This window comes from Protopterus annectens, chromosome 16.part0 (assembly GCF_019279795.1).
Source record: "Protopterus annectens isolate FY-2018-M chromosome 16.part0, PAN1.0, whole genome shotgun sequence".
NCBI classification, from domain to species: domain Eukaryota; kingdom Metazoa; phylum Chordata; order Ceratodontiformes; family Protopteridae; genus Protopterus; species Protopterus annectens.
Genome location: NC_056750.1, coordinates 804,610,582 through 804,629,359, shown reverse-complemented (window position 1 = coordinate 804,629,359; position 18,778 = coordinate 804,610,582). Strand labels below are relative to the sequence as shown.

The 18,778-nt window shown below is 42.5% G+C and overlaps 1 protein-coding gene across 1 annotated transcript in view; it reads left to right on the top strand.

Annotated features, from left to right (window-relative positions):
- The window catches only part of FKBP15 (FKBP prolyl isomerase family member 15), a 1,242,294-nt gene that overhangs the window by 150,093 nt on the left and 1,073,423 nt on the right, over window positions 1-18,778 (top strand). The window contains exon 2 of the mRNA XM_044057970.1: window positions 18,759-18,778. This exon is cut by the window's right edge and continues 90 nt beyond it. Coding sequence (XP_043913905.1) covers window positions 18,759-18,778 — 20 coding nt within the window. The remainder of the gene's footprint in view (window positions 1-18,758) is intronic.

Here is an 18,778-nt window from a genome sequence, read left to right as displayed (position 1 = left end):
GCCAAACAAGCATTTACCTGAGAACTAATACTTCTTTTATGTCTAAAGTAGCAGAATCTAACATTAACCAGTTCATTCAGTTACTGGTTTTCTGTCCAAATTATTCAAAAAGAGAATATATGATGTCCTTCAAGGATGCATCTGCAGTCCTTACAAATGGGTTGTCCTGGCCTCAGGCAGCCCTTCGGTCAGCCGGATTCCAAAGTCTGGGTCTGGCCTCGGCTGATGTCGCACTTCACCCGATGTCATAGCTGCAGTTCTGCGGGTATAAAGGCATCAGCCGACGCCATTTTCCCCAGTCTTTCTTGCCGCGTGGCGCCCGAAGCAGAAGCTGTTCGCAAGTGCCGGTCGGTCAGAACCAGAGATTGCTACTACCGAAGACTTCTAAAAAGCTAAGTACCCCGTTGGGGACTCTTTCTTGCCTCAGCCGATGTCAGAAAAAGTGAATAACTGTTTAACTTGTGGAAAACAAATACCTCATAAAGATTTCCACTCTTACTGCCTACCTTTAGGCCCCAACCACGACGTAGCAGCTTGTCTAGCCTGTGCTTCCTTCAACCGACGAACACTTAGACGTTGGTCGGAGTTTGCAGAGGAGTTTTTCGGCTCCGCTTTTGCTTATATCATGCCGTCGGAGACTCCGACTTCACATTTAGCTAAAAAGCGTAAGGAAAAGGACCGACACTCGCGGTCCGCGGTTTCGGCCAAAACCGCGGTTAAGCCAACCGCGAGCATCTCGGTTTCGGCTGAAGCCGAGTCCGCGGTTCTTCCTTCGGCCGAAAGCATGCCTCCTTCTACCGAGGCCTCTTCCAGCATGGCTGAATCTGCTACTGAAATTCCACCTGCTCTTCCAGTTTCTCAGGATTTATCAGATACTATCCCCTTAGATGTATGTACTCCTGCACGTGGAGCTGCTAGGCCCCCTGCATCCATGTCAATTAAGGCTTTTGCCAGGGCTAAAGCAGCTAAATCTTCAAAGGCCGTGCCTGCTAAAGCCCCCTCTCACAGGCCTAGCTCTAGTACTCAAATGCTTAGTCTAGCAGAGGATCTCATTTCTTTGATCAGGGGAACCCAGTCTCACCCTGACAGGGCCTCTCACCCACCTCCAGAGAAGAGGCTTAGAGCAGAGCCCCCTGAGCCAGTTTCTTCAGATTATTCCTCTGATGATTCAGAACATACAAATCCTCCAGAGGGCCCTTATTCTCCATATGAGGACTCTGATGCAGAGGATTCCATACCTTCTGCCTCTCCTCCTGAGGAATTTTCTTTTGGGGAAACTTTGCATGCTATGAGGGAACAATTTCAATGGCAGGGACAGGATTTCTCAGACTCCAGGAAAAGGCTTAGGACCTTTTTACATTTACCACAGCATAGGCCTTTAGCTATTCCTCCAGTACTTACAGTTGTGGATGATGCATTTACTGATGCTTGTACTGCCCCTGACTCCCTGCCTCCGGCCCCTGCTAAGCCCGACAGATACTACAGGGTTCCGGACACACATTATCATTTGTATAAGGCTCCTATTGCAGATCCAGAAACTATTTCACAGGGCCCAAAAGCTGTAACAGCTGCCTCTGCCAAAAAACCCCTCCCCTCTGAAAGAGAATCTAGGGCATTGGAGAGATGGGGTAAAAAAGTTTATACTTCTGCTACTCTTTCGGCTAGGGCCTTAAATTGTCAGTTCCACATGATTCAGTATCAGGAATTCCTGTTAGATCAGCTCACTAAAAAACTGTCCTCGCCTGAACCGTTAGACCGTAAGTCCCTTCAGGATTTGGTGCATAACACTCAGCAGGTCAGTAATCATTCCTTAAAATGCGGCTATGATTCACTGGAGGCTTCCTTTAGATCAGCTATGACTGGTACAGTGATCAGAAGGCATGCATGGTTAAAAGAGCAATCCTTACCAGACCATGTAAAGTCAAAGCTTCTAGATGCACCAATGGAAAAGCACAGTTTGTTTGGTTCCCATGCACAGCAAGTGTTGAAGAAGGTGGAAGAAAAAGCTAAATCTGTCCAGACAGTCAAGGATTTCTTACAGGTCCAGCCTCCGAGGTTTAGTAGGAACTGGCCTTCCAAGAATTGGTCCTTTCCAGACACCACCAGAGCACAGAGGGGCAGAAATAAGACGCCCTAGAGGCAGAGGTCAGTCCAGAGGTGCCTACAGGGGACGTCAGTGGCAGCCTAACAGCCAGAGAACTACTGCCACAGATCCAGCCACTACCACTTCTACAGGTCAATCACAGTGACTTGGCTCTGAAACCGCCTACCAGGGAACAACTGGCAGCACCCTTAGGTGGAAAATTAGCCTTATTTTCAGTAAATTGGCATTACATTACAGGAGACAAATGGATTTTACAGACAATAGACAAAGGCTACAGGTTTCACTTCCATACTCTTCCAAGGAAGAGAGGAATGCCAAACCTTCCTCCAAACCAAAGGACAAACGCTCTACAGCAAATAGACCACTTACTAAGGATGAGAGCTATAGAAAAGGTACCGGCTATGGAACAAGGACAAGGATTTTATTCAAGGCTTTTCCTAGTACCAAGAAAGGAAAACCAATGGAGACCTATCCTCGACCTGTCCGCTCTAAACACATATCTCATTGTTCTAAAATTCAAAATGCTGACCCTACAGCAACTTCTTCCCATGCTGGGCAAGGAGTCTTGGCTGGTGACTCTGGATCTCAAGGAGGCATACCTGCACGTCCCCATACGACCAAATTGCAGAAGATACCTCAGATTTCTTGCAGGATCAGAGCATTATCAATTCTCAGCATTGCCTTTTGGCTTATCTACTGCGCCCAGAGTATTCACGAAATGCCTGGCATCAGTAATTGCTCATTGCAGGCTTCAGGGAATTCAAATTTATCCATACCTGGACGACTGCCTGTTACAAGCGGACAGCAAAGACAAAGTAACAAAAGATTTGGAAAAGGTTATTCACCTGCTGCAAGCCCTGGGATACACAGTCAACACAAAAAAGTCAAGGCTGATACCACCCCAAAGGATAACCTTCCTGGGTGCAGAACTGGACACATCAAACCAGATGGCATTCCTCACGGCAGAAAAACAGAAGCAGCTACCACTCTATTTCATGGCATTAACAACGCAGAACCAGCTTACAGCAAGGAAAATCCTGCAAGCCCTGGGTTACATGGCATCCTGCATAATAATAATTCCACATGCCAGACTACATATGAGGAAGTTACAATGGTACCTGAGGAATTTATGGTCTCAGCACAAGCACAGCCTAGAGACCCAAATTCCAATAATTCCATGCCTGAAGCAAGAATTCCAGTGGTGGGCCCAGGCCTGTCAATTGAACAAAGGACTGCCCTTCCACAGTCCTCACCCAAGCCAGACTATCACCACGGACGCCTCAGACCTCGGATGGGGGCACACATGGTGGACAAGTGTATACAAGGCTTATGGACTCAAGACCAGATGAACCTACGCATAAATCAAAAGAGATGCTGGCAGTAAAACAGGCAATTCAGACATTCAGACCATTTCTTCAACAGGGTCATTTGCTGATAAGGACGGACAACACCACAGTTATGTGGTATATCAACAAACAGGGAGGCACACATTCATACCCTCTATGCCGGATGGCAATGGACCTCTGGAATGTGGCCCTGAGCCTCAACATTCAGCTCCAAGCCATATTCGTGCCAGGAAAAGAAAATATACTAGCAGACATCTTAAGCAGAACCACCACGGATGCCCACGAATGGATGCTGCATCCAGACATCTTCAAAACCATCACAAGGAAATGGGGACTGCCAGAAATAGACCTGTTCGCATCCCCACACAACCACCAATTGAAAAAATTCTCCACAAGGACATTCCACCCACTTGCTTGGAAGGTGGACTCCCTATCCTTCAGTTGGGAAAACCTGACAGCATATGCATTCCCACGTCTTCCTTTGATGCACAAAGTGCTACTGAAGATCAAAGAAGAACACCCGAGGATCATCTTGATAGCTCCAGATTGGCCAAGGCAACATTGGTACCCGCTACTGAGGAGTATGTCCCGGGAACACGCATGGCCTCTCCCCCTAATACCTCTACTGCTAACACAGAACAACTTCAAAATCCTACATCCAAACTTGAAAACACTGCAGCTAGCTGCTTGGAACATTACATAAGGAAAAATAACCCAGATTTATCTCAAAGGGTTAGAGACATTATCTTGGAGGCTCGTAGACCCTCAACAAGGAAAACTTATTCAGCAAAATGGAAAATATATCTCTCTTGGAGTGCAACAAAAGGATTAGATGCATCATTGGCAAACATAGCTAACATCCTGGAATATTTAGCAGAGCTTTTCCACAATGGTCTGTCTTACTCCTCCATTAAGATTCATGCATCAGCAATTTCAGCAGAATACAACATGTTTCCTCCAGTCTTTTCCCAACCTCTACTCAGACAGTTTCTCAGAGGAATTAAAAATGTAAAACCACCAAGGAAACCACCATTGCCTACATGGGACTTGAACTTTGTGTTAGAAAAGTTAACACTCCCCCCTTTTGAACCAGCAGCAACAGCAGAATTACAGTACTTATCTTGGAAGACTGCATTCCTGCTTGCAATCACTTCAGCTAGAAGGGTTTCTGAATTACAGGCATTAATGGCAGTACAGCCCTTCCTTATCTTCCATCAGGATAGAGTGTCCATGAGAACTAATCCTACCTTTATGCCAAAAGTGGTCTCCAGGGTATCTTTAAACCAAGCAATACACCTACCAACATTCTTCCCCAACCCACAGAACAGGGGGGAAAGATTGCTGCATACCTTGGATGTACACAGACAATTGCGCTACTACCTGGACAGAACCAAGAACAATAGAAAAACTGACCAGCTTCTGGTAGCATATGCAACAGGAATGGAAGGAAAAGCAATTTCAAAACAAATGATCTCAAAATGGATAGGAAATTGCATTAGATTTTGTTACTCTTTTCATGGAAAGACAACTCCAGAAAACATCAGACCTCATTCCACAAGGGCTACAGCCACTACTACAGCTTTCTTACGAGGAGTGGCTACCAAAGACATTTTATAGGCTGCTACTTGGAGCTCCATGCATACATTTGCCAAGCATTATAATCTGCCTTTATACTGCAGATCCCGAGCAGGTTTTGCCACTGCTGTTTTGCAAGGGAACTTAACTACACCATAAACTTAGTGCCTCCTCCCCCAGTTTGGCTATGGTATTCTACCCATTTGTAAGGACTGCAGATGCATCCTTGAAGGACATAGTACAGTTTTGTACCTACCATAAATGTAGATGTCCGAGAGGTATGCATCTGCAGTCAGGATTACCCACCCTCCTTCCCCTCTGTGGTACTCCTAGGGTATATGCCCATCTTGTAGCTAGCTGGGGGAATCTATTATGGTGTATTTGTTTGTATATATGTATATACATGTTTATTTCTATTTGCTCTCTATTGTTTGGAAACATTTGCATTTATCCAAATTTAGCCTTCCTAGAGGGCACCTGGCATCTGGGGCAAGAAACACTGAGGAAAATGGCGTCGGCTGATGCCTTTATACCCGCAGAAGTGCGACATCAGCCGAGGCCAGACCCAGACTTTGGAATCCGGCCGACCGAAGGGCTGCCTGAGGCCAGGACAACCCATTTGTAAGGACTGCAGATGCATACCTCTCGGACATCTACATTTATGGTAGGTACAAAACTGTACTTTACATCTTGATGTTCATAAACAGTTGCTTTTCTATCTGCACAGGGCAAAAAAGCACAGAAAATCTGATCAGCTCTTTATATCCTTTTCAGCTAATCACTTTAGCCAAGCAGTATCCAATATCACCTTGGCTAAATAGATAACTTATTGCATTTCTGCTATTTACTCCTATTGAATTAACTAGTCCACACTACTAGATCCATGGCCACTTCATCAGCTTTTTCTGCCAGGGCCTCAATTGATGAGATTTGTGCTGCGGCCGCTTGGTGTAAGATTCGTACATTTGTCTCATATAATAAATTGAACAATGTCTCCAGAGGCAGGCATCCTTTGGCTTGACAGCGCTCTGGCATATCCTGAAGAGACACCTAGGAGTTGCATAGCTGGAGACTCTGACTCAGTGAGGGAGAATGAAAAGGACAAAATCAGATATAGAAGTTATGTACGTGACATAACTTGGGATCTGTGTTGTCCATTTTCATTCTTCCTCACGTCCCACCCATCCATTCCTCAGCCCGTCTCTTTGAGAAGTTACCTAGAGGGTTTTGGAGCCCACAGATGCATGGTTTGGGCCCCAGATTCTTTGATCTGTCCTAGGTTTTTCTTCTGGGTTATAATTGATTATATAGGGCAACAAAAACGTGGTCTGAGGAGTTAGGGACAGTATGATGCATTATGGGAGAAGGAGGAGCCTGACGCTCAGATCTTAAATCTTGAAAATGTGGCCAACAGTGAGGAAGAATGAAAATGGACAACACTGGTGCCAAGTTATGGTAAGTACATAACTTCTATTTTTCTTTGATTATTATTACTTCCTTTAGGAGAAAAAAACTGGCTGCCATGAGACTGTGTTGTACTTTTAAATGAAAACACTATTTTCTATATGTCAGTTAAAGTATTTAAAAAATGTTTTTTCTGTGGAGAAATTGTTTGGTTTACTTTTTGGAGTTGGCAATTGTTTTAAACTGCTTTTTATTATTGTGTTTTTGTGTGAAAAAAGTGACTTGACTTTAAATATTTACTGGCTTTGCTGCTTGTTGTCCCTGAGAAAGAGACACTATTTTTGCCTCAAATATGGAACGGTCTACCTGAAGGTTGATCCTCCTTCCACCTACAAAAAGAAAAAGTTAAACCATCATCCTTTGCCACCACAGCAGGTTAGCAATTTGCCTCAGCCACAACTGGGTGTCTTTGCTGTGGGCATTTGTTGTACATCAGGCAGCTGTCTTTTTTATACCGTATGTCTCTGGTGTAGCATCAACAGTTTTTATGGACCAAGGATTAGCCATGTCTTCTGTGGCTGTTTATCTCCCCTCGGTCGACAACGGAGAGGCACTCTTATTGGCCCTAGGAGAGGTAACCGGGAAGACTTCCCTGTTTTGTCCGAATGTTGTGCCCATCCCTGGGGAAGTTACTGCTGCCATTCATAACACTGTTGGCCCTATTTTTTTGTGTCAAAAAGAAACGAAACATGTATCTACTTCTGCTCAAATTTTGTTAGAAGTTAGTGTTGGCTGTCTTAGGGTTTTATTTAGGTTTTTGGTCCTTTCTAGTTATTGCTTTCTTGTAAAAGAAAGAGGAAAACTCATTTTGAAGAGATTCAAGATTCTGAATATGGACAGGGAGATGATATGATAGAGGCTGGTTTTCTCTTCAGTTTTTTTTTTATTTAGAGTCAGGAAAGCTTGGTTTTTGATTCTCCACTTGGGGTTCCCCTTTCTGAGATTATTCCCAGATTGTGCCAGTGTTTTCAGTGGGAGGGCATTGTGGTTTCTCAGTCCCTCAAACTTTTATGAGCTCTTATAGAAGGAATTTCTTGAACCTTCACCATTTCCTCCAGTTCTGTCAGCTTTGGAGGATCTGTGTGTCTGTGCCTGTATTTTTTGATAGTCTGCTGCCCCTAAAAAGGCAGCGAGAATGGAAAGAATTTCTCAAGTCTGTTTTTAAATACCTGACTGGGCAGTTATAGCTTTAGTTATTCCTGCTGTTGCTAAATAGGAATTAAGGTGAGTATTAACTCTCTGATAAGGATGGAAAGATTATTGATTGGTATGAGCAAATAGTCTATTCTTACAGCAACTTTGATTTTCAGAGTTTTGAATGGTCAGGCTTGCATGTTAATATTTATTCTGACCAATTCTTAAACTATGAGGAATGTTTGGTCTATAGTTTCTTTTTGTGAGGAAACACCTGCTTTAAATAATTTAATTTATTTTGTTGTACTAATCACTGCTGACTGTTTTACAGTGTGCACATGACTCTGTTGGCAATTCTTCCAGGGCTATGGCCTCTGGCACGGTTTTGATGTGGTTTGCTTGGCTACATGTTCAGAACCTCCTAAGAGGATATGAATAATTAGATTTTATTTTCTCTTTTGGATGTGGATTCACTTTTTTGGTTTCATTGTTGCAGAGTTCAAAAAGTGTGGTGAAAGGGATAAGTTTAAATCAGGATACCTGTTTAGATTTTCCGCCCTCTTTTAATTCTCTAACTGTTCATCCAGTTTTGGTGTAATGGCAAGGGTGTGTCAAAAATAATTCAGGAACACCCAAAAACCAAGAGCAGTCCAACTAGTCAGTTGACTATTTAAGGAACTTTGTTCCTCTGTCCCATCCTGGCATTCCTTGGACCACTCTTTCTCATTGCCTCCTTCATCAGAGTCTCCAACTAAGGTACTAAAAAACTTGGATCTGACAACTTCAGTTATGACCGGTTCTAAATCTAAATCGCCCCAGATCCGAACTCCTCTGCTCCTACCAGATCCAGTCTCTTCACAGCTCCCTTCACCTTTTATGGAAGGATCCTCCTGCAGGCATTCCAGACCTCCATCTTCCACATCTTCTCAAGTCTTCCAGAAGCTTATCTGAAGCTGATGTGGACAGGATGATGAGAAAATGTTTTCAGAGCTTGGATCCAGAAGGGGGTGCTTTCGGCTCTAACTGTGACCAGATCCATGAGCTGCCCTTTGTCCACTACCCCCTTGGTCTCTCCTTTTCTGATTAGGCCTACTGTTTTGGAGCCATTGGATCCGAGACCCCCTAGGGGTGTCCTCACTGGATCCAAAAACAGTTTGTTCTGTGACTCCAGTAATTTTACCCAGGCTCGTGCCTTTTAGAGCAGGAAGACTCTCAGAGCTGAAGTGTCAGTGATGGGTCCAGGGGGTTGGTATCTACTTCAAAGCTCTTAGAGCTCTCTCTCCCCCTTGGGTCCAGCTCCTTCCTCTGTGGAATGCTGGTGGGGTTGCAGGAGGCAATGGTTCGGAAATTATTGTCTTCTTTGCCATCGACTGTTTCCTCTAGGCATTCTGCCTTTGAGGTTGTGCAGAGGGCTTACTCTTTGTCTAGAGAAAGGATATCCCTGCCCTCTTCAGATCAGACTTTGCCTCCTCAGGTTCTTTGATCTGAGTCTCATTCATCCACTCCAATGAGACCGATCAAATCTCCAGTCAGTCCCTCAGGACATCTTCATCTCTTCTGGTAATTCTCCAGACCACCCCACTGAGGCAGTCACTCGGAAGAGAACTTGTAAAAGGAGACACCTAGATTCCCCTTCCAGAATCTCTGAGAGGACACAGATTTTGATGAGGAGGGGTCCCCCAGATTTCAACCTGATGACCTCTGCTTTGCAGACCTCTTAGAGCTCCTGAAACAAAAAGGTGGTTGGTCTTCTGATCTGGTGTTTCTGGACACTTTCACGTCTGGTCTACTTCTTAGGTGATTCACCCAGCTGATGAACTCTTAGATCTTTTCTCACCAGGCTTGGCAAGACCTGGATACTGTAGAGCCAGTCCTTAAAAGACCTGATAAAATTCTAGCTATTCCTAAGGACCGGGCATGCAGGAGCAAAGGAGTCTTGATTGATGCCATTGTTGTAGCAGCAGCCACCAAGGAACAGCTTGCAGAACAGGGTTCTTTTCTCCATCCCCCTAATAGGAAGTCCAGGGCCATAGATCAATTTAGTAAGTGCATATATGCTTCAGTGACCTTTGCACGCCAGATAATGTATTATCCGGCACATTTGACAAGATTGCAAAGATATTTGACAAAATAGTTTTCCATATCTCTTTCTGGGTCAATGTCTGCTGAGGACCAAAATAGAATTTTCTCACAGCTGGCCACCCACCAGTCTATTTCTAACATACCCATGAGGCTGATCTCCCATGCAGAGGAAGGTACTTCTCGGGCGTTGGGTTCAGGCATAGCCATTAGCAGACACGCCTGAATGTGACTGTGATTTTCTGGAGCCCTTTAAGTATTTGTCATCAATGCACCCTTTGAGGGCTCTTTCTTGCTTGGCCCCAAGGTAAAGGGCATGATCTCCAGGTTTGAGCAAGAGGGAAAGACCCTGTCTGTCGTGGACATACGTTTTTCAACTCCTCAACAACCTTTTTCAAGGAATTGACAGTGAGGTAGGAAAATGTGGTTTCATAAATCCCAAGGTCCTTTCTAAGAGTCACATGGAGATATTTCCCCCAAGAGCCAGAGATAGGAACTCAAATGGAAGATGCTGTCGCTGTGGCAGAGGTGGGCTGCAGAACCAGGGCTTCTGAGATTCCTTCTCGCATAAAGCAGTAGGAGGACACTTGTCTGTACCAGAGTGCCTGGGTATCTTTAATGAAAGATTGCTGGGTGCAGAGAATCCTATCCAGAGATTATGAAGTACCATTTGTCCCAAATTCCACCAACTAAAATTAAAAACGTTCCCGGTGCTCCATCCAATCAGAGGGAAGCAGTGGCATCAGAAATAGAGAAGCTGCTAGATAGTCATTCAAGAGGTCCCCCCCCCAGACAAGAGACTATTCAGAACCTATTCAGGGTTCTTCTTGGTGCCAAAAAAGACTTGGGGACTTGAGACCAGTTGTGGATCTCAGCAAACTGAATCAGTTTGTGCAATATTCAAGGTTTTGGATGGTCACATTTTGGCCCATTTTGCCACTGCTGCCAAAGGACGATTGGATGTGCATATTAGATCTTCAGGATATGTACTATCACATCAAAATGAACAGGCACTCCAGAAAACATCTGTGCTTTTGGCTGGGATCCAGCCTTTGTCAGTTTGGTGCACTCCCCTTTTGTTTCACCACAGCCCCTGGGTTGTTCACCAACTGTATGGCAGTGGCAGCTGACTTGATACTGCTGGGATTCAGTGTGTTTCCATACTTAGATGACTGGCTCCTATCTGCCCCAACCAGGCAACGACTCACACAAGCAAGGGACTACTTGCTCCAGTTGTGTACCCATCTAGACATTGCAGTCAGTTACAAGTTTCAACTCGCACCTGTGCAGAGGCTAGAGTTTATAAGTGCTTCTGAAATTCCGACACTGATTAGGTCCCAGGTCAGGAAAGTAATAGAAAATTGTTGTTTTCCAGCATGACTGATTTTTACAGCTTTGGGATCCATGGCAGCTGCTATGAACCTCGTTCCTTTGGCCAGGTTTCATATGCAAATACATCAATTAACTATGCCAGTTGAATGCTGCATTCTTTGACATCCTTTAACCACTCCACTCAAGGTCACACAGGCATGCAAAAGATATCTTCTTTGATGGATTAATTCAAACGAAGTGTTGGCAGGTTATCCATTTGTTTTCCTCCTACCCACCACCACCACTATGGACGCCTCCCAGATTGGGTGAGAAGGCAGTACTTGGGAAGTATGGTCCAAGGTACATGGTCCCCCAAAGAGGCCAAGAAGCATATCAGCATCTTGGAAGTGAGAGCAGTTCTCCTAACATTGTAAATCTTTCAAGAAGTTCTCCCATCCGGGACAATTGCCATTCAGAGAATGTCAGTTAGTGGTCTGGTACATCAACCAACAGAGAAGAACAAAGTCCTCTCAGTTTTGTCGAGAAGGAATGAGTGTGTGGCGATGGCAATCTCTTCCAGTCACTTTTTAATAGCAATGTGCATTCCTGGGAAATCTAACATGATTGCGGACAGACTAATGCAGGTCCATTCTAATGCTGCACTAGTGGTCTGTCAATGTCAAAATGACTGACAGAATTTTCTGTTGATGGGGCCAGTCATGCTGCAGTCAGCTTGCCTGTCACCTAAACAACAAGTGCAGCATGTGCTTTGCTTCCTCCAGTGAAGGAGTCCCTGAAAGAAGCTGTAGTCCATGATAGACACCCTGGTCTCCTTTATGCTTTTCCACCACTGCTTCTTATTCCCAGGTTTCTACAGAAAGCATTCCATTTGAAAAGCGCAGTTATCCTCATTGCCCCTTTTTGGCCTCATCAGATTTGGTTCCCCTTCCTCTGGCCTTACCGTCTACATTCTCCATGGACACTAGATCCCACTCCAAACCACCTGTCTCACTAGACTGGTATCACTCATCTGGCCTTAACAGACCTCAAACTGATTACATGGTTTCTCCAATTCCTTTGATGCTAGGCAGCTCAGGCTCTCCTTCCCACTCCTTCATATCTTATCTCATCAAAAGGCTTGTACTAGAAGGATTTGCAGAAGCAAATGGTAGAACTTAGTTTTCTGGGCCCTTAGCAAGGACCTGGGTCCCTTTTCAGCACCTGTGCCGTCTATCCTTGAATTTCTAGCTTTAATTTTCAGTGAAGGCACTAGTTTTTCAACTATTAAAGTTCACTTGGTTGCCATTTCTAATTTCCACCTTTGTGAAAATAATAAGTGTATCTTAGCTTCTTCTAAACTATATGTAAAGCCTTTCTCAAAGGACCATTAAAGGACTCTACTCCTCCACTATTGTGCTTCAAGCCTTAACCCAAACTATTCCCTTTGAGCGATCAGCCAGGGAAGATGTAAAATTTTTACACTGAAACCTTTTTTTTTTTTTTTTTATTTTTTTATTTATTTTTTTTTTGTCGGTATCACATCAACTAGACGAGTATCAAACCTCCAGGGTCTGGCTTCAAACCTCTGTACCTAGTTTTCCAGGAAGACTGGATGTCCTTGCAGACCAGCCCACCATTTTTGCTTAAGGTAGCTTTCGAGTCCACCATAAACCAGGTCGTTAATCTCCCAGTTTTCTTTACAAACTTTTCAATTAAAGAAGAGGATATGTTGCATCTATTGGATGTCCATAGACAACTTTGCTTTTATCTCCGTAGAACCAAAGATGTCAGGAAAACCAACAAGTTGTTTTGGTCTGCCCAATCTGTTAGGACAGGAGGAAACTTTCTCTAAAGTTACTTTGGCTGATTGTGTCACCTTTGTCTGTGGTTAAAAAGGTTCATCCTTGCCCATGCCTCGGAGAGGTCACCCCAGAAGGTCTATGGCGTCTCTTCAGCTTTTTGGTCAAGGGCTTCCTTGGATGATATTTGTGCAGCTGCAGCTTGGACTAATGTTCACACTTCTACTGCTCCTTACAATTTAGATTTGGTTTCCAGGAACTTAGCAGCCTTTGGCTCTGCAGTAGTCCTGAATTCCATGCGGGCCACCCAAGGTTTTGAGTGACTGGGGACTCTCTCCAATCAGTTGAGGAATGACTGAAAAGAACAGCATCAGATAAAAAATAAAAAAGTTAAGTACTCGCCATAACATTCTACCTGTGTTGTCCATTTTCATTCTTCCTCAGATTCCTGCCCACGTGCCCCCATCCTTTGCTTCTGGAAGGACCTAAGAGTTTTTACAGGAAACTCTGCTCCTTGAGCTCCAGCTTCCATTTTTGCCTTTGTTAATATATTTTTTACCTGGTTGTCCCTTTTATATTTAGAGTCCGCAAACTTGATCTGATGTATGTTCGGTTGACGCTGCATTGTGGTTCTAGGGAGGAGCTCGAGAGTGTTGGATCTAAAGATATGGTAGAAGAGACCGAGTCAGATCAGAGTCTCTGATCCGAATCTGTTGGTTAAGGAAGAGTGAAAGTGGATAACAGATGGAATGTTATGATAAGTACTTAACTTTTTTGAGGATGTGCAGCACGTAGTAATGCTTGCAAGAAAGCCTGCTAGTAGAGAAAATCCATATATTTAAAATGGAAACTTTTTTCTGGTTGGTAACAACTGCATACCCAGCACCTGTTTGGGGCTAGCTGTTCTCAGGTTTTACAAAATTTGTGAGAATTACTTTCCCGTGGCCTTGCTTACTATATCAATGTTCATTTATTGGCTGTTTTTGCATGTTTGCCCATGGTTCCTCCTCTTTCAGGGCTTTCTTATATTGAAAGGTTTTTGAAAGGATTTTTACTTGCGTCTCCAAGAAAAACGGTGGTCCCTTCTTTGCATCAGAATTTTCTGTTTGAGCTAAGGCTTACTCCGTTTGAACCAGCTAATCTGGCTGATTTGAAGTTCTTGACATGGAAAACAGTTTTACTGATTGCTCTGACCTCTGCAAGAAGAGTATCTGATTTGCAAGCTGTTATGCTGTGAACCCCATCTCATTTTCCACAGAGACAGGGTTTCTTTGAGAGCTAACCTATCTTTATGCCTAACCGATATCAGGGTCTGCTTTAGGCCAAACTATCCATTTCCCCCATTTTTTTTTAACTGATCTTAAAAATGAGGGAGACAGGATATTCCATACCTTTTAGTGTTCACTGACAACTCGGGTACTTACCTTGACTAAACTAAATCTTTCAGATCTTTCTTGTGAAGGTAAGAAAAATGAACAACCTATGTCAATACATACCATTTCCAAATGGTTGTCTGACTATTACCTTTTTATATACTCGCCACAACATTTTTCCAGCCAGGCCAAGGCTTATTCTACTAGGGCCTTGGCTTCATCTATGGCCTTTTATAAAGGGTAGTATCCTAGACGTTTTCTCGAAGCTGCAACTTATTCCTCTGTACTTACTTTTGCAAAGCACTTTAAGCTTTATACCTTCTGTAGGTCTAGATCAGGCACTGCAAGGACTGTTTTCCAGAGGCTTCTGGACTCTTCTTCTTCCTCCTCCTCCCAACTGTAGTAAGTTAAGGTACTCTACCCATATAGCAACAGCTACTGCAACAATGCAAGGAACATAGTGCTGTTGTTTAGGTAAACTTATTATGACAGTAAATGTTCGAATGACCACTGCTGCAGTACTCACTCCCTCCATCTTCTTCTTTTGTTTTCTGTGTTTGACAAGGTGTGGTTGGTTGGTTTTGTTCTAACATTGCCCTTTCAGGGCTTGGCCTGTCTCCCTCTGTTGGCAGCAGAACTCTGAAGGGCTTGGTGCTCAAACCTGTTTTTTAGTCAGTTCAGCTCGAGCTGTCTGACAGTTTGGGCATGTGGAAGGTGCCTAAAGCTTGGCTGGCTTTTAGACCCTTGGCAGGGTATAACCCATGTAGACTAATTCTACATACATAAGCACCAATAAATCTCCAAAAGACATCAGCAAACAGGAACACCACTGATAAGGACACAAAAACTTGTTATTAATACACATTCTGGTACCTCGGCTTCTTGCCTTCTGTTGGAACATTTTAACATTACAAATGTACCCCCTATATATACAGCTCATCTTTCCAATTATTCAATTAATTTTCAACCCATTTCATAGTTAATTAAGTAATTATCTTACTACAAAGCCAGTATTTAAAGCAAAAAATACTTAAACATCAGACTAGTGAAATTGTAGTTTGTAGTCACATTCTTGAATGCATGTTGCACTACCATTTCTTCATTCAACAACAAATGTACTTACATTAGCAACATTGCATGTCTTAAAACTTTTAGATGCATCTATCTTTAAATGCATCAATATTTCATTTTTCATATTTTTCAATGACAGTATGAAAATTGTAATTGCAAAAACTCATATTTTTAAGATATTGTCAGTGTATATTTTATCTTTCAACATTATATGTCATTCTCCATGACCAAAAAGCTAAATTTAAAATGGAATATGCTTCAATAAACATCAAACAGACTAATGGAATTTTAATACTATGTAAGTACAGATTACACTACACTACCATTTCTACATTCAACATCACATTATACATACTTTTTCCTTCTCTCAAATTAAATCAACCCATGACTGTCTGTGTATTCATTTTACATCTAACTATATACACTATTATTTGACATTAAAATTCTTATATTGTTGTATTGCAATACTTCCAAATTTCTTCATTTTTATGAATCGTTTATAAATATTAATAATTTGTCAATGTATGAATTTTTAATATAATGGAGTATTGCATTTTACCCAGAAGCAGCGGTGTTGCAGAGGTAGCGTTGTTGCCTCACAGCAAGAGATTCTCCCGTTCGATTCTCGGCTGGAGCGCATTCTGTGTGGAGTCTGCATGTCCTCCCCGCGGTCGAGTGGCGTTCAAAATACATGCATGAATGGGTGTGCCTTCGTTGAAGGTTGGGCATCTGTTTGGCACCTCGGCACCATAAAAATCTACTGCCAATCATTAGCGGACCGGAGTTCCGCTGTGGCGACCCCTAACTGGGAAAAGCCGAAAGAAGAACAAGTCTAAACGTTCAAGTTTTTTCCAAGTTCATTCCATAAGGACATAAAGTATGAAAGTTACTCTCTAGTCTGTTTAATCGTTTTTTTAAAATTCCCATCACTATGTCAGATGCGCTATAATACTAAAGAATAAACTCTTGTCTGACCCTTTATGTTTAGACAAGAAGTGCATGACAACAGGACTCTCTGACCTCTGTCTTTTCACATCTCCCAAGTGCTCCAAAATTCGTACTTTAGCCTTCCTGGTGGTTTGACCAATATACCAGGAAACTGGATCACAGTCACAACCTATTTTATAGATAACACCACAGCTGTCACAATTGTAATATTCATTGGCCCTATACAAATTTCCATTAATTTTTCTGCCATCTAAATTTTTAACACTATTACATACTGAACATTTTCCACAACTATAGGTTCCAACAGTTTTACGTATTACATCCACACATTTTAATTTTAAACCTTTTCTGTTCAGCAGTTCTTTTAAATTGTTGTATCAACCATAAGAAAACACTATATGTTTAGGAAACTAAGAGCCAATAGAATTGTCCTCACTGACAATTTCCCATGCCTGCCTAACAATTCTCTCCAAAATGGGAGAAAAATCAGAGTATCTTGTTCCTGTTTGCTGATATAACCCATGTAGCTAATACCATTGCAGCAGTGATCATTCGAACATCTGCTATTAAAGCAAGTTTACTTCAACAGCTATACTTTTTTCCTGAACCTAACAAGAGAGGAGAGAGAAGTCTTCTCTCTCTAGAGCTACACAGGCAGCTCATATTCTCCGTACATATATGTACAACATATTGCAAATTGGATTCCTGTTCAGGTCCAGAACTGGGTTTGATAACAGCCATTCTCCAGGGGCTGCTGGAATCTTTGGTATTGCCTTCCTCCCTCTATTTGTATGCCTATCTGAGCTATATTAATCTGCCCCCATAGTTTAGACTACTGCAACGGTGATCATTTTGCAGAGTACACTGTAAATGTTCTAATGCATCACCATTGCAATAGCAGTCCCTCCCTCCAACCCCCTTTTCTCTGCCCCCCCCCCCCGATGTTTTGCAAATAGTTGCACGCATCGCTTGCTTTGTTTCCTGGCACTTGTACACTTGTATTCTGGGTTTTTGGCATTTTCTTGGGCAAAAAATGCAGTGAAGCTTTTTAGTACTCCTGCTACCTCTTACATGAATGCTTCATGTGTGTTTTAACAGGGGGAGCACCTGAAAGATGCACTGGCTGGGAGGAGGCTACTGCAAGGTGATGCATTAGAACATCTACTGTTACAGTAATACTTTAAACTCTACTGTGCACAGAGAACTGCACAAATAGTTTGGTAAATTACAAGACTGCTGTGGTTTATGTGGATCAAATATTAATGTGTTCAAAATTAAAATAACTTTTATGATCCCCCTAAAAGAAACCAGTATATAGTATTTTTCAGTGAGTTTTTCTTCCCGTCTAGGCACTGAAAAATGTTTGCTTGCTCTGTCTTACCATAATTGTGTTTCAAGCTGTTTGTGTTCTTGGTCAAGAAATACCTAATGAAAGACATTGTATCTTTACTTGTAGTCTCTGCTGGTTGCAACAGAACAATTTACAAATGTTTGTTCAGTTCTCCATTGTACATTTTTCTGTTTTACTTATTGTCGACAGTAGTTTAAAATTTCTGATCTTGTAAATGGTAGGCTTAAATATTGTAATGTCTGCCTTTTTGCTTAAGTTTGTCTGTTGCCACTGTTGTTACTGGTAAGTTTATTTGTAATGCTTTCAGAACAGTAAAAGTAACTTGCATTTATCTTCTGTATTCCCAAAGTTTCTACAGGGAATCCAAGTCTTCTGTTACCTTTAAGGACATCCTGCTAAGAGAAGAAATATTTCAAATATTTGCTACTTTATGCTTAAAACTTGTTTTAAGCCTTTTCTAAATAGCACGTGATGTACATTAGTTTGTTTGTGTCTTTCAGCTTTTCTCGGTTAGGGGTCGCCAGTAGATTTTTACGTACCGAGTTGCCAGCTCTGACGCACAACCTTCAACGAAGGTACGCCCATTCACGCATGTCTCCACACACGACGTTCTAGCTGAAAATCAAACCAAACAGCGTCTTACTGGGAGGCGATAACGCTACCGCAGTACCACCACTGCAGTACATGTTTCAAAATTACTTTTGTTTGCAGTGTGAAGTTTTTTATTCCAGATTTTTACGTAAATATTTGCCTGTTCTAGTGTATGTGTGTTAAGTGTTTTAGTTTTTGCTTCATTCATTGAAATTAAGATATCTAGTGATTTCAAAGTTTATGTAAATAAACTAAGGTGATGTTAACTGAGGTCTGGTAGTGTTAGATAATATACAAAAGATTGTGCATCTAGTCTTTGTAATGTGGATAACTTCTGTCATCAAGTAAACTAACAGTTGTTCAAGTCGGAGACAGACAAATTCAGTCAGAGACCGACTTAGTCTATTTAATTGTGCACCCCCCCCCAAAGAGGATGAAAAAAGGTATCTTCTCTCCCACTTTGGAAAGACTGCGTGTCTGCTGTCTTCAAAGACTGGTGTATTGTGCACGGAGCTTTCATCATAGAGCATGATCTGTATAGTATATACATTTGTTGGTGCGATATACGTTCTATTTAAAGTGATTGATTGCTGTGTTTATTTCATTTTGCAGGGCAAAACTTGCCTCTCTGT